The 16,888-nt window shown below is 44.8% G+C and overlaps 2 protein-coding genes and 1 long non-coding RNA gene across 3 annotated transcripts in view; 1 reads left to right on the top strand and 2 right to left on the bottom strand.

Moving 5' to 3' along the window:
• Positions 1-16,888, bottom strand: part of LOC310837658 (E3 ubiquitin-protein ligase TRIM7-like) — a 50,696-nt gene that overhangs the window by 31,372 nt on the left and 2,436 nt on the right. The window lies entirely within an intron of this gene.
• LOC310838140 lies at positions 4,856-6,831 on the top strand. Its single transcript, XR_014560719.1, has 2 exons — positions 4,856-5,387; positions 5,639-6,831. It is a non-coding gene; the product is annotated as an uncharacterized lncRNA (long non-coding RNA).
• Positions 6,506-14,956, bottom strand: LOC310837762 (E3 ubiquitin-protein ligase TRIM7-like; the record flags this gene model as incomplete). The annotated part of the gene is given in 7 exon segments (XM_083724838.1): positions 6,506-6,571; positions 6,573-7,276; positions 11,693-11,725; positions 12,700-12,821; positions 13,934-13,956; positions 14,353-14,583; positions 14,825-14,956. Coding segments are annotated over 7 exon segments (1,296 nt in total). The 5' UTR covers positions 14,942-14,956.

Genomic DNA, 16,888 nt, shown 5'->3' with positions numbered 1-16,888 from the left:
TATTGCACAACAGTTGGATGAAAGTAGAGCCGCCATTTTGCAGCTGAAAATGGGAATGGATTATGTACTTGCCAGGCAGGGAGGCCTATGTGGAGTCTTGAACTTGACAGGGAATGCCTGTTGCTTTAACATTTCTGATAATGGTGAGGCAATCCGTGTGTTGGCCACAAAGATGGAGAATATAGCACATGTCCCAGTACAAACATGGGAAGGATGGGATATGGGATGGCTCACCAATTGGTTACCTAATGTCGCAGGACTCAAAGGGATACTATTGTCTTGCTTGTTTTTCTTGACAGTAGTAGTATTGGTTTTATGTATGATGCCATGTATCATTTCATGTTTTAGAAGTACAATTAGCAAGATGGTTTCAAATGAAACTTTACCTCATATCATGGCCCTATACAGAGCTTTACCTCAGGAATATGATGAAGGTCAAGCTATCAAGGACACTTGGGATGAAGGTCCTTGAGCTTGAAAGGGGGGAATGAGGCATCTAGTCATAAGCCTGCATTTTTTATCAGAGCTTCTATATTTTATTAAGGCTTGCTTGTATTTAAAATGAGCTTAAAAAGATTTTCAAATGTTTCATGCCAGGCAAAAGACCAGCTGCTTAGAAAAGGCCTTGGCAATGTTATTCTCCTAAGACAAAGGGGCCCCCTGATTTATAGCAGAAAAAACAATTCTCAAAGTCATAAAAAAAAAAGGAATTACAGACAACTGACCTTGCAGATTGCAAAACACAATTAGGAATGGGCAAATAGTAAAATGATACCATGGGCCTCTCGTTAAACCTTGAGCTGTATTTTCTAAGGCCAAGAGCAGTGAAAAAAAGGCAACTGGCTTGGCTGGAGAAGAAGCTTCTTTCTATTTTATTTTGAGGCTGGAAAGGAGGGTGAAAGGGGGGGTGTAAACTGAAGAGGCTTCTTTTTAAAAGCTGTTTTTTACTGAGTTCCTTCCTTTTTACTTTGAGAAGCTTTATTCTTTTAAGAGGCTACCTATGATAATGTATGAAATATATTAGCTTAAATATATTGGCTTAAATGTAATTATGCAAAGGATTTAAGAAATGCTAGATTCTTATTTCATAGAGTCATATTGCAATAGGAGACCAGAGGGGCAAATGAGCCCAGCCTCCTGCCAGACAGGAGACGCCATCGAACACTCTTGATATATAGTTGTCAGGCATTTGTTTAAAAGACCCTCAAATGAAGGAGATCTTTCAATGATGATTAACTCAAGATCCTTGAAGATAAAAATGTAAGATTAACTATTTGTTTTAGAAGGCAATAGGGCAAGGAGGGCAAGAGGTGAGCTGGTAATTAAGATTCCATGTAAGATATATTATTATTTGTCATTTATATATAGCTCTTTGTCTCCCTTATAAGGACAGAAGGAAGTGGGTGTATCTTTTGTGATTGGTTCTAGCAAACAGCCAATAGGAATTTCAACCAGGCTGATTGGACAGAGGCAGCCACAGGAGGAGCAAGGGGGCTGGATTAAGGAAATATAAGTGCTGGCCAGGATGGCAGGAGGCCAGGCCAGAGCTTGGTAACCATATACCACTGAGCCTCTCATTTATTTGTCTGACAAATAAATTATTATTTTAATTTCTCTATTGCTGCGTTGAATATTTCATTCCAGCTAAGCGTTAACCACAAGCAGGGTGCTACATTATGGTATTTTGTGTAAAGGCATGGACTTCACAAATTTAATAAACTTGTACACTTACGGACTCATTGTTAAAACCGTGTTTATGGAAGACAATATTACTCGGCTAAGAGTGATTGCCAAAGAAGAAGAAAGAAGAAATAAGTTTTCCACAAACTAATACGCAGCTAGGGATTGGGGGAGGGAGGGCAGAACTGAGCAATCTATGACACAGTTTGTCGGGTAGTTAAGTGTTTTTATTTATTCACTATGTATGGAAGTGAGAGCTGGACCATAAAGAAGGCTGATCGCCAAAGAATTGATGCTTTTGAATTCTGGTGCTGGAGGAGACTCTTGAGAGTCCCATGGACTGCAAGAAGATCAAATGCATCCATTCTTAAGGAAATCAGCCCTGAGTGCTCACTGGAAGGACAGATCGTGAAGCTGAGGCTCCAATACTTTGGCCACCTCATGAGAAGAGAAGACTCCCTGGAAAAGACCCTGATGTTGGGAAAGATGGAGGGCACTAGGAGAAGGGGACGACAGAGGACGAGATGGTTGGACAGTGTTCTCGAAGATACCAGCTTGAGTTTGGCCAAACTGCGGGAGGCAGTGGAAGATAGGAGTGCCTGGCGTGCTCTGGTCCATGGGGTCACGAAGAGTTGGACACGTTTAAATGACTAAACAACAACATTTATTCACTTGATTTAGGGTGGCAGCTGACCTCCCTGCCCCCCTCTGTCTACACCCATGGCAGACACCATTGCGGGAGAAAGGCAAGAAAGCAAGGGTTATGGCAGAACCCAAACTGGATTTAAATCCCCTTTCAGAGCTTCACTGTTGATACAGGAATACCTGAACATCAGCTGCAACATGAAATAACTTCACAATGAGGGCTTGGGAGCACATCTCTGAAGAGGGCTTGGCAACATGGTGCAGATGCTAAGAAAATGGATAGGGAGATCTTTCGTGATCTTAGCTCCTGGAGTGATCCAATGAACGGAAGGAGAGCTGGAGGCGCTGCTGCAGGAGGCTTTGGGCTGAGAAAATCTGGTGTTTTTTTAGATACAGTGGTACCTTGGTTTACAACAGTAATCCGTTCCGGAGGTCCATTCATAAACCAAAACAGGTTGTAACCCAAGGCGCGCTTTCGCCAATGGGGCCTCCAAAAATTTTTTGTTAGTAATCCAGAAAAAATGTGTTATAATCCAAAAAGAGAGTGCAAACCGGGACACGCACTTCTGGGTTTGATGAGTTTGTAATCCAAAACGTATGCAAACCAGACTGTTCACAAACCAAGGTACCACTGTACTGCTAAAGTTATTATTGTTGGTGGTTGATCAATATTCCTAATAAAAAAATATTACAAATAAATTATGATGTTCAATGTTGATCCTTTTACAAATTTTACTCTGCTTCATTTGATCCAAGATGAAGTGAGGATTTTATTTTCCCTTAATTTGGGTATATTTTTAAGTGTAGAAATGAAGAGAAAACAATTAAGACAATTATAAATCCACCAGAAACCTCATTCAGATTCAGATTCTGGATCCTCATAGATTCTGGTTCCTTTTGCAGAAGGGTCCAGCACTTAAGAAAGGGCTGAGGTGTCCCAGGGGAGACTTCTGAAAGCTTTTGGAGGTGGACATCCTGTAGCCAGCACAAAACGTCTGGGAAGACACACAAAAAGTAGCGGGGGAGCAGTTTATCTCTATTTAGACATTAATGTTTTGCTTATGTTAATCATGAAGATATGTGTTATCTGCACAGGCCCTGTGGCAGCAGCAGGTCAGGTCAGAAGGGAACTGTTTCTGGGGCTGCCAGAACCCAACATCATGCTATGAGGAACCTCCTGGCGCAGAGGCAGTCTACCTCTGAATAAGCTGAAGCTGTGGAGGCGAACAACAGTGAGAGGGCACAACAGTGAGAGGGCACAACAGTGAGAGGGCGGGGTGGGGTATTACTCAGAAGGGTGGTGGGAATGGGTGATTGGCTAATAGGTGTGGTAACCCTGTTGATGACTGTTAACGACTGCAATTGGTCTTACAGGAAAAAGCTTCAGTGTATCTGAGGAAGTGTGCAAGCAGATGAAAGCGCATACCCACAACAAACTTAAGTGGTCTCAAAGATGCTACTGAACAATTTTTGGAAGGATTCTTTTAAGGACTTTTAAATGGATTTATTTTTTAAAAAGACTTGGTTCTTTTGGAATATTTTTTTTCTGGAGGAGTTTTTTAAATGATCTTTTTCAAGAATTTTTTTGGTTTTTTTATTTTGCCTTTAAGAGGGTGTGGAAGTCAGTGGCCGACACCACACAATGTGCTGTGTGAAGAAGAGAATCACCAAAACCTGTGAGCTAACCCTTTTCATCAATCTATAAAAACATAGGCACTCCTATGTCTACTCAGAAGTAAATCCCATTAAGTTCAAAGGGACTTGCTCCCGGGGAAGTGGGCCCAGGGCTGTAGATTAAATTTCCTCTTCGCTCCATAGAGCTCAGAGAAGATTAGAAAGTCATGCTGCCCTCACTTCTGATTTGAGAATCAGCTTTTGGGTGGCAGAAATGAGGAAATGAAGTTGAAATGGTTAAGTAGCAAAGTGGGGGCAGCGGCAAACTATTGCTGTGGGAATCAGATGGGATATCACCTTGTTTATATCCCTGGGGGAAAGTGTCATGTGGGGTGGATGGGGCCATTATACCACCGGGTCTGAAATAACACAGGAGCAACAATAAGTAGAATCTTTAATAAAATCAAGCAAGTTAACAGATGAAGCATATTTCCACATTTGTTCAGGCATGTTACAAAAAGGGATAAGAGGTGATCTCCAAAAACATATAGGGTCATACCTATAGATATGTTGCCTTCAGGTAACATAATTTCTAGTTATGGACAGCGGCAAACCCGGAAGTCCCAGAACTGGTTACTTCCGGGTTTCGCCATTTGCACATGTGCAGAAGCTCGAAATTGCACCACGTGCATGCGCAGACACGGCACTTCATCTTATGGACGCTTTGGGTTGTGGATGTGCCTCCCTGTGATGGCCTGGGACTTGGGCTCAGACTCAGAACCAGAGGAGTCTCAGTCCGCACCAGATTCTTTGCCTCAGGCGGCATTTGAACCAAGTCTGGTGCCTGATTCTGAAGAGTCACTGGCCTGCACAGGTTCCCCTGCAACAAGCACCAGCTGGGCCGAATCAGGGACCTGAGCCTGCCCTGGCTCCAGATACGGGGATTACCTCCTTGCCTCCAGCTGGGCCATCACTTACAACTGCTTCACTATCGATTGGGTCAGGAGAGGTTGAGGCTGCCTCTGGGTCTAGTAACCCACGACATCTCCCGAGCTGCAGAGATAAGGTCTGAGAGAAGGAGAGACCTGAGTACTCGCAGGAGGAGTGCTCGCCTTCAGGCGAGACAAGGAGTTGAGTCACCGGGGGATCAGGACCGACCATTACCCTGACAAAGATAAAAGGCTGTCGGACCCCACCCCAGGTTGTGGGAGCAACATTGTTGTTTGCTAGAACCTGCCTGAAACCCTGTGCCCGACCTAGCCTGGTTTCCTGCCTCGTGTCCTGCCTTGGCCCTGTCGGACTGTCTCCTCGTGGAATCCTTGAATTCAGGACCGGACCTGAACCGCATTGCTCAGGTTAACCTCCAGGCCCAGCACACTCCCAAATGGATTACGTCCACAACCTGAGGCAACACTGTAGATGTATCTGATTGTTTGCAAGAAGTCACTGTTACATTGTGGGCGAACATATCAGACGACACAGGGATTCTTCCAAAGCAGCTCTTTATTTGTAAGCTGGAACAGAACTAAACTGAGGAGCTCAGTCAGCCTGCTTATATAGAGCTCCAGAACAATGTAACTGTTGCCATTTTCTAAAACGATCCAATCACTGAACGTCACTTTTCGATCCTTTATTTGCATAATTATCTACAGTATCCTCCTGCTGGCCCAGGGTGAGAACTTCAGTACATAACAGTTAGCTTAGAGAAAATAATTGTATAAATGGGAATTTACTACCGCTCCCTGAAATCCCCCAAATTGACTCTGTTCTGGCCTTGGAACTGCCAGAGGCTCTTTCGTTCTGGGGATTAGCAAGTCAAGTCAGGGAGACCCCTGCAAATGCTTTGAGGAACCTTTCCTGGAGGTCAGTAAGCAAAGTGGAGGGCTTAGAAACACTTTCCAGAGCAGGGCACCAAAATTGTGAGCCTCCATCTTGCTTTCTGGGCTCTGGAGGTTCTTGTGAGATCTCACCCGGCCCCTTCTGACAGTCACCGCCCCCAGTCTCCTAAACTCTATTTATTTATTTTTGTTTTGACAAAATGCACAAGGCTGCGAATGCCTAAGTGAGTCGCGCACAAATTTTGGATCTCTTTGGACAGAGAGATTCTGCTGAATTGCCACATAAGCTGAGGGAAAGGGATTTTGGTTGAGACGACTGAAATGTCATTGTGGTGATGAGTTGTTGGCGTGAGGGTGAGCGTTCAGTCTTTCCAGAACTAACTGAAAGTTCTTGAAGATTCCAGAAGATTCTGGAAATTGCTAGAAGCTGTCAGAAAGCTGGACCTTTTGTCAAGGCCACATCTGTGAGAGGAGCTGCTTCTGTTCTAACAGAAGCTGTATAAAAACTGTGTTTAGTCCGCATTTATCTTGCAAGCTGACAGAATGCAAGAAAGGGATGGAAAGCCTGGAAAACTCTAACTAAGAAACGCTTCAGCAGACAAACTGTAAATGGCAACCATTATGCTTTTGACCCGGTAGTAAAATACATCTGTCTGTGCTTAATTGCCTCTGTGAGTTACTGGCTTCGTTGCCTGAAGCGCTTTGATGTTGCGCATCGCTCTGCTGATTTAGGATTGCTGGCACTGAAAAGCATACTTAGCAGTGAACTGGGAAGCTTGTCTGTCTCTACACTCAAGAGACTGTCAGATTCCCTTTCTCCCTCACGTAAAAGTAGGGCTGGAGGGTCTCTCCTGAGAAGGAGGCTGCTGGGAATGAGTGGAGGAGGACTGCTGTATCTGCATTGTAAAAGGACACCCGTCCCCCTTCACAGTTCAGGGCCACTCGGATCCTCTTGGGCTTCCCACCCAGAATCGAAACAGGGGGCCCATCGAAGGTGGAGACCCTGTATTGATCACCCCACTTCCCTATGCGCCAGATCCCTTCCTTAGGACCAGTTGTGAATTTGCCTTTCCTCTTCACAGACTCTCTGGCCACCCCCACGGCCCATTCCCCCTCGCACCCCACAAAGCCATCCCAGAAACACCTGTCTTCCCTGAACGCCTCACTTCCCAGCACATAGAAATGTCTGTCAAATCTCTCAGGGATGTCTGTCAGCTCTTGATACACTTTTACCCAGGTAGGACCAAAAGAGAAAAGGCCCTTCCTCTTCATAGGCTTTAGGGCAACCATCCACTTCCTCCTCTCCTCTCTTCCCACAGTGACCTCCCAGAAATGTCTGCCTGATGTGAAACCCTCACATCCCAGCACATAGCCATGCATGTCAAATCTCTCAGGGTTGTCTGGCAGGTCTTGATAGACTTCCCCCCATCTCACACTCTTGCGATCCTCAGACAGGATGAGCCGGGGATTTGCTGTGTCTGGATCCAAAGTTACGTTTTCTGTGGGGGCAGAGGAGGAAAGAGAAGAAAAACAACCTCAACTGGAACCTGACTTTTCATTAGGCACATGACAGAAATAGCATCCCCTCTGAAATGAACAGGGTCTCCATGGATCTGCATTCGAGAGAGGAATGTTCATCAAGTTCTTAGTAAGGTTTCTTGAAACATTTGCAGTTCTTTCAAGCGTTTGAAGTACTTAGCGCACATTATCTACATATAACTCTTGCAACGATCCTGTAAGTTAAGTGAATCTTACTATGCCCATCTTTCAGATGGGAGGACTGAGGCTGATAGACACTGGCTTGTCTAAGGCCACCCCCACCCCCCACAGTTCATAGCAGAAGGGAGTCAAAATAGGGACTCCCTAATTCACATCTTGATCTTTTACCTCACATCACATTACAGACCACGTTTGACATGCCAGGTAAATCTGGCAGCAGGTGTTCTCACCCTCCTTGTAACCACCATTCAGGTTTCAGTTGTATATTTAAAGTATGTTATACTCCATCCTTGCAGGTAGTGCATAAAAAGCAAGAAACCCCGCCCCCTGTGTGAAATGTCCTACTTGGGACTCATGACAGCACATCATAGAATCGTAGAGTTGGAAGAGACCCCCGGGGTCATCTAGCCCAACCCCCTGCAATACAGGAATCTCGGTGAAAACATCCGTGACAAATGGCCGTCCAACCTCTGCTTAAAAACCTCCAAGGAAGGAGAGCCCACCCCCTTCCGAGGGAGAACGTTCCACGTTGTGCAAAATTCACAAACCGGAACACCTACTTCCGGGTTTGCAGTGTTCTTTTTCCAAGTTGTTTATAAACTAAGTGTTCCAAAACCAAGGTACCACTGTATATAAAATCAAAGCAAAAGCAATAACCCAATAACGCCCCCCCCAAAACCCACATTCTAAAAGGGTGTTGGATATCAATAAGATATCAATAAGATCAACCAAAGGCCTGGTTAAAAAGGAACATGGTTGCCTGGCGCCTAAAGGTGTGTAATGTAGATGCTGTTGGGATACTGCCAGGGAGATAAAGCCCATCATGGCCCCCACGTCGCCTCCGGGTGTCCATCGATCTCCCATAGATACAGTATCAGCAATTAGCGACACGAGCTCCAGAAAATAGCTTGCCACATTCCAGAGCTGATGCACGCTCTATCAGCAGAATTCGCACAGCGAAAGATGCACGCAGGAGAGCATATTTACAAGTTTATTCAGCGTTGGTCAGAACAAAGAAAAAACATGACTGCCTGCTTCGGTCTGCTCAGGCACAAAGAGTGAAATGAAAGCAAAGAAAACATAAACTTCCTGTGAACAGGAAATACGCAGACTCCATGACTCACAAAGCCTGCTCCCTTTTAAGGTGGAACGGAAATATCCTAACATCTGCTAGGCAAACTTCCCTGGGGAGAGTATTCCACAGATGGGGAGCCACTGCAGAGAAGGCCTTGCTCTCGTGTTGCCACCCTCTGATCCTCGAGGAGGAGGCACACAAAGAAAGGCCTTGGAAGATGATCTCAGGGTCCGGGAAGGTTTATGGGGGAAGGGGCGGTCCTTGAGACATTGTGGTCCTGAACCATTTAAGGCTTTATAGGTCAAAACCAGCACTTTGAATTGGGCCCAGAAACTAATTGGTAGCCAGTGCAGTCAGACCTGTTCAAGAAAATTGGAGATATGAAAGGAACATTTCATACAAAGATTTCCATAATAAAGGACAAAAGTGGAAAGGACCTAACAGAAGCAGAAGACATCAAGAAGAGGTGGCAAGAATACACAGAGGAATTATACCAGAAAGAAATGGATGTCTCGTATACCCCAGGTAGTGTGGTTGCTGACCTTGAGCCAGACATCCTGGAAAGTGAAGTCAAATGGGCCTTAGAAAGCACTGCAAATAACAAGGCCAGTGGAAGTGATGGTATTCCAGCTGAACTATTTAAAATTTTAAAAGATGATGCTGTTAAGGTGCTACACTCAATATGCCAGCAAGTTTGGAAAACTCAGCAGTGGCCAGAAGATTGGAGAAGATCAGTCTACATCCCAATCGCAAAGAAGGGCAGTGCCAAAGAATGCTCCAACTACCGCACAATTGCACTCATTTCACACGCTAGCAAGGTTATGCTTAAAATTCTACAAGGAAGGCTCAAGCAGTATGTGGACCGAGAACTCCCAGAAGTGCAAGCTGGATTTAGAAGAGGCAGAGGAACCAGAGACCAAATTGCAAACATGCGCTGGATTATGGAGAAAGCTAGAGAGTTCCAGAAAGACATCTACTTCTGCTTCATTGACTATGCAAAAGCCTTTGACTGTGTCGACCACGGCAAACTATGGCAAGTTCTTAAAGAAATGGGAGTGCCAGTTCACCTCATCTGTCTCCTGAGAAATCTCTATGTGGGACAAGAAGCTACAGTTAGAACTGGATATGGAACAACTGATTGGTTCAAAATTGGGAAAGGAGTACAACAAGGCTGTATTTTGTCTCCCTGCTTATTTAACTTATATGCAGAATTCATCATGCGAAAGGCTGGGCTGGATGAATCCCTAGCCGGAATTAAGATTGCCGGAAGAAATATCAACAACCTCAGATATGCAGATGACACAACCTTGATGGCAGAAAGTGAGGAGGAATTAAAGAACCTTTTAATGAGGGTGAAAGAGGAGAGCGCAAAATATGGTCTGAAGCTCAACATCAAAAAAACGAAGATCATGGCCACTGGTCCCATCACCTCCTGGCAAATAGAAGGGGAAGAAATGGAGGTAGCGAGAGATTTTACTTTCTTGGGCTCCATGATCACTGCAGATGGTGACAGCAGCCACGAAATTAAAAGACTCCTGCTTCTTGGGAGAAGGGCAATGACAGGTCTAGACAGCATCTTGAGAAGTAGAGACATCACCTTGCCAACAAAGGTTCGTATAGTTAAAGCTATGGTTTTCCCAGTAGTGATGTATGGAAGTGAGAGCTGGACCATAAAGAAGGCTGATCGCCGAAGAATTGATGCTTTTGAATTATGGTGCTGGAGGAGACTCTTGAGAGTCCCATGGACTGCAAGAAGATCAAACCTATCCATTCTTAAGGAAATTAGCCCTGGAAGGACAGATCCTGAAGCTGAGGCTCCAGTACTTTGGCCACCTCATGAGAAGAGAAGACTCCCTGGAGAAGACCCTGATGTTGGGAAAGATGGAGGGCACAAGGAGAAGGGGACGGCAGAGGACGAGATGGTTGGATAGTGTTTTCGAGGTTACCAGCATGAGTTTGACCAAACTGCGGGAGGCAGTGGAGGACAGAGGTGCCTGGCGTTCTCTGGTCCATGGGGTCACGAAGAGTCGGACACGACTAAACGACTAAACAACAACAACAACAAGCAGTCAGACCAGAGTAATATGCTCAAACCGTCTTGCTTTGGTGAGCAACCTGGCCGCTGAATTCTGCACCAACTTACGTTTCTGAACCGTCTTCAGGGGCAGCCCTACATATAACGCTTTGCAGTAATCTAACCTTGAGGTTACCAGAGCATGGACCACAGTAATTAGGCTATCCCTGTCCAGATAGGGGCGTAGCACTCTGGGCCACTGAGGCCACCTGAGACTTGAGTGACTGCAAAGGATCAAGGAGGACCCCCAAGCTACAAACCTGCTCCTTCAGAGGAAGTGTAACCCTATCAAGAGCAGGCAACCTCCCAGCCATACCAGCTGTACCTTTTCCAGCTCTTATGGATCCCTTTTTGTGGTGTTCAGGATCAGGCCAGACTGGACTTCTGTCTTCCCATTGAGCCCTTTCTCCCCTGGTCTGTGGTGTAATTCTGCCCTGCTCTTTTAAATTTACTCAGGTTTCTCTTGTTTTAGCAGGGAAGCCATGTCTCCGCTCCAATACAAGACCCCCAATCTTGCAGGGAAGCCGGACCCCTGGAGTTCACACTTAGGCAGCCCCCACCTCCCTCCACTGACACCAGAACCCACTCACCTTCTCACACCCAAAGGTTGTTGCAGCCATTTTCTGAGCTATTTGTGCTCCTGCATTTCCCACTCTTACACCTTACTCTTACATAAAAGGGGTGGGGGTCCTGTATGACTCAAAGGGATATTTCCCCCTCATGTGCCGGGAGCCTTTGGCTTCACACCACCCCTGTGTCTTATGGAGATTTGGCACAGAAAAGCCAGCCGTCCTGGATCAGGCCAAGAGCCCCTCTAGCCCAGCAGGCTGCTCTTACGGAACAGATGCCTCTGGGAAATAAGGGAAATAAGGCATGGATGGAAGAGCTGCAGTGGCCTGGTCTTTTGAGATGCGGATCCCATCTCTCCCGAATTAGTTCCTCTGTTTGATTCAGAAATGGCTGAATAAACTCAGCCAGATGAGCGGGGTATGAATAAATTATTATTATTATTATTATTATTATTATTATTATTATTATTAAATGTACCTTTTCGCAGCTGAAGTCCATATTCCACAGTGTCTGGAAGAGAAAAGGGAACAGAGATTTAGCATCACACCATCATTCAGATAACAAATCTGGAAAGAACAATATGAGCTCATGAGATTGTAGCCAGGTGTTGTGGACTACAAGTCCCATCCTCCCTAACCACTGGCCACGCCGGCTGGAGATTATGGGAGTTGTAGTTAAAGCTATCTGAAGCTCTCCATACTGGCTATCCCTGCATAACCAGGGCAGGGGTGATGTCAAGGTTCAGGCCTGCCCAAATCTTGGGAGGAGGAGCAGGACCCCCAGAAGATCTCCCCATCAGCAAAAAGGTCCAGACACCCCTGTTTCAGGACAGGAGGCCTCAACCCCAGTCCCCTCTGCTCTTGGCTGGCTCCTGGACAGCCCTCCTCCTTCCCTCCTTCTGTCCCCCTTACATCAATCTCAGAGCCAAAGGAACAGAGGAGATGCCTGAAAAGCTGTAGGTGAGGCTACCTGGGAAATGGGTGAGATGCGTGAAAGCACCCAAAGCGTGGCTGAGAGATGGGAAGAGGTCAAGTACAACTTTTTATAGACAACTTGTAATTGTGCAAAGTCAGAATGATACCCGGAATCACCCCTGCCATCTGAGATCCCAAGACGGTCCCATGAGATTTCGCAGGAGCCTCTCAGAGTCCTGTAAACATGGCAGAGGTCTTAAAAGCGATTTGCACGGTGGCCAAACCCTTCATGGCAAGAGCTTTCAAGCCCTTTACCTTGCTGACTGGAATCTGGGAGGCTCCCCCAAGATCTCATAAGAGCTTCCAGAGACCAGCAAGAAGGGTTTATCCTCCTCTTTCAATTGCATAAGAAAAATCAGTTGTGAATCATCTACATATGAAGGTGTGGCTTCTAGATACTGAAAGAGAATAAATAAGCCTTCTATTTTCCTGGCACTGCTAATGAGCTGGAGTCTTTAATGAACAATTTTAAATATCCAGTACAAAATATTTTCAACCCATCTTTACTACCTCTGAATTTCTTCATGACTCCCTCCAGGAAGGGATTTATATCTCCGAAGTCCCAGATCCTCCACTTCAGAGCAGGAGGAAAAGCCACAGGAGGATCCTCTAAGTTCTCCTTCGCCTGAGACCTGGGAGGAGAAGAACACAGTCAAGCCTCCATCCTTCCAATGCAAGGAGCTTTCTGACAAGGCAGGGGTCTCATCCTGATGATAAAGGCCCCATGGATATATATCATGAAGACTTGGGAGCAGAGTTCTATGGCAAAAGGGAGCATCTAGCTGATGTCTGAATCTAGAAAGTATCTAAGAAGTTGAAGGAAAACTGACACACACCTGCGTTCAAAGCATTTTGAATGAAATATATGAAGAGGAAACTGAAGATAAAGAAGCTGATATATGCACAATTTTTTTTGGAAGTAAAATGAACCATACTGGATCCTTACACAGAGATTTTAAGACTACACCAGATTTAGTGAGGCATTTCAAGTGATTAATGAGCAAAACAAAATAGGTTTGGTATGTACATTTCTGAAATATAAGGAAGTTCAGAATGCTTTAGAATGGCTTTTGCAATTAATATTATAAATGTGTTTTAGCACAGTGGTTATATTTTACAAATGGACAAAAAAATAAAAAGTAAAGCAGTATGTTCTAAACATGGGAGGGTTTGTAGTTGTCTGGAGGACAAGCCTCTCAGCGGCTGCTATTCGCGATGGCTGGTCAAAGGCCTCGGTGCCTCTGAAACCACAGGACGGAAGTATCCTCTGCTGCGGGTTTTGCACTGGCATCTGCTTAGTCACTGTGAAAACAGGATGTTGCACCAGATGGGCCGCTGGCCGGATCCAGCAGGGCCCTTTCTCACATTTTTATTTCTGAGGAAAAACCTGCAGAAGCTTGAAATACGTCAAATATTTATGGGTAAATTATAGTGAATATATTTACAAGGCCCTTTGGGATGTCCCCGCTTTTTGTATCAATTGCAGAATAGATGAATCTATCACGGAGAAGCGCTTTCAGAGATGTGTAATGAGAACAGCTTCGTTCCCGTGTTTATAGATGAGATCAATTGCTACAAATGACTGTGAAAACGTGTCCCTATTTTTGTTTGTGATTTTGTGAAATGGACGATGGAGTCCTAAGCTATCTCTGGATGAAGGAACTGGAACTCTGGACGTTTTTCACCCGTTAAACAGGAACTTTCCCAATACAGTATCTTAAAGCAGTAGATTTCCATCACTTACCTCTGCAAGAAGCGTCTGATATCCTAGAAGGAAAGAAAGAAAAAGATATCTGTGGAGCCATTTCTGCAGAGAGCCCTGAGGTCAGTTATAAATACTAAGCAGCTGAAGTGGTGAGAGGTTAGCCAAGCACAAAACAAAAGACCCCCAATAAAATACGCAGTGCCACATAATTTTGGAATAACCATGAGATGGCAAAAGTCAACCACTCCAGTGATGATGAAGAAAAGGTCCCTTTCTTCTCTTTTGACCAAGTCTCCCAAACACCTGAGAGATTCAATCTCACCACTATGCTGACACCTTTTACCATTCATGTAATGTTTGTTTCTCTTACAACAGTATTTTTATGTGGGGAAGGACTAAGAAATGCCTGTAGTCTGAAGCAGCACACTCCACCCTCTCGCATCAGGATGAGGCCTCACCTGCAGGAGTTCACTGGCTGGTTCCTGAAGCTTCTCCTCCATCTCCCGGATGAGGCTGTCAAGAGAGGAGACTTCCCTGGAGAGTCTGGCCAGCTGCTCCTCCCTTTGGGCTGCAATCTCCTTCTCCACTTCTGCCATCTGGGCCAGAATACGTTTCTCCTGTTCTTCCAGAAACTGGTGCAGTCGCCTGATCTCAGCCACCATCTTTTCCCTCTCCGCTTCCATTTGCTTCTGCACCAGCAAAAACAGGAAAAGGAATCATAGAATCATAGAAGGAATCATAGAAGGAAGGGAATACACCAGATATCTAGTCTGCTGTTGCATGATAAAAAGACCAGAATTCACTTGGAAGGGCATGCCTGTCATTTTAGAGAGATCACGGCAGTAGGAAGAGAGTTTCATAAAAATCTACAAGACCCACCCCCTCCTTCAAATGGTCTTTCATGTCCTGCATTTCAGTTTCCTCACATACTGATTCTAGACCATGGGTAGACAAACTAAGGCCCAGGGGCCGGATCCGGCCCAACTGCCTTCTGGATCTAGCCCGCGGATGGTCTGGGAATCGCCGCGTGAATCTGATTCTGATCATTTGGGCTGCACCATTTCCCCCTCCCTCACACACTCCACGGTGGCGCCTCCTCCTGGCTTCTCTCCGCCCTGCCTAGCTAGAGCTGAGAGCAGTGGCGGAGGAGGGAGGAAAGCAGGGAGAGGGGCTGGGGGAGAGGGGGGGAAGTGAAGCCCCCCTTCACCGGGATCCCCGTCACCCAGGCCTGGGGTCGACCCCCGAGAGATTGCATCTCCTTTCACTCTCCAGATATGTGTCTGTGTGTGTGTGTGTGTAGTTTGGCCTGCCACAAGATCTGAGGCACAGTGAACCGGCCCCCTGCTGAAAAGGTTTTCTGACTATAGCACTTTTTCACTTCCAAGTAACAGTGATGCTTACAAGCAGGTCTTACCTTTCCTTTTCTGCATCTGCTTTAAACACCAGAATTTTCTTTCTCTCCTTTCTCATGTTGTCTAGGCAGCTGCTGATCTGATCCTGAAAAGAAAACAAAATTAGATAGATAGATAGATAGATGATAGATAGATAGATAGATAGATAGATAGATAGATAGATAGAGATAGATAGATGATAGATAGATAGATAGATAGATAGATAGATAGATAGATAGATAGATAGATATAGATAGATGATAGATGATAGATGATAGATATATCTTTATTGTCATTGTCCCATGCAGGACAATGAAATTGCAAAACTACATAAAACTACATAAAAACTACCACAAAACTACATAAAACTACGTAAAAACTACATAAAACATTCAAAACCCCCCTAAAAACTCTAAAACCCTATTTTAAAATACACTATACTGTAGAAACCCCTTATGCTGCCTTTAGAACCAGAAGTGCATTTGCATAGAAACTGTTTCTCAGGCAGCTAGTCTGAGAATTCCAGCTGGGTTGTTTTTTCTTTCCCTTTTTCGAGCGTTTTAGTAATAACAGGCAACTGAATCCTATGCTTGCTCCCTGCCCCACATTCCTGGGTCCTTCCGGAGGTTTCCCTTCATTCCTGCCCCCTGCCTTGCCCCACCTTCCAGTTCTAGGAGCTTTCACTGGGAGCTGCTTCCAGAGGAAGAACTGTGGGGAGTGACTCCAATATGCTGCAGGGGGACATAGAGGGAAATTCATCCCTCGAAAAGAAGAAGAAATGTTTTTTGAATCGAGTTTTCAGAAGTTTTAAGTTTCACACGGCTGCACAAACGCTCCTGCTAGAGGGAGTGGGGAGAAGACATTATTTCAAGAGTATCTTGGCGTCATTCCTGCCTTGCAGGGGGTTGGACTAGATGACCCTTGGGTCCCTTCCAACTCTATGATCTTGCAGGCCTGGCTTGCCTACAGCTATTCCATCCCCCAAGCAAATCCAGAGCAGAGGCAGGGGCGCCGACTTATAAAAAATATTGGGGGGGCCCATACTGCCCCGGGAAGTTTTCTAAATTTTAGATGAAAATTAGTGAGTTTTAAAGTTTTTTAAAAGTATTTTAGAGTCATATGATCAACATTAGAACCCCGAAAACTCGACTCTCTATAACTCCACACTCCGGGAAACTCGACAAGCCTGAAACACTTTTTGGCTTTGAAAAAAGAAACAAAACATAAACACGCACGGTATTTTCGTAAAAAGCTAATTTAATTTGCAGTAACAATTATGCTTATAGACTATTACAGAGCAGTGAATATATAGCTCTGAAAAGACTGAAATGATATTTAAATAAATCCTAAACTATCATTAAAAGAATAAAACATAAAATATTGCTGTCGTACAGTAATAGCACTTTGATTAATAAGTGAAATAGCTAATTTAAGCTTACTTTGAATAAGGCTGAGGGTTCATTAAATAAAAATAATATCTCAAAGTTAATGCTTTAATACAGTTAATAAAGTTAATACAGTATGCCTAATACTGTATGTAAATACTGTAATACTGTATGTAAATAACGGGCTTTAATTGGGTCTTACACCCTAAAAATATTTA

The sequence above is a fragment of the Podarcis gaigeae genome (assembly GCF_964106915.1).
Source record: "Podarcis gaigeae genome assembly, chromosome: 2".
Taxonomy (NCBI): domain Eukaryota; kingdom Metazoa; phylum Chordata; class Lepidosauria; order Squamata; family Lacertidae; genus Podarcis; species Podarcis gaigeae.
This window is presented reverse-complemented; position numbering and strand designations above follow the sequence as displayed.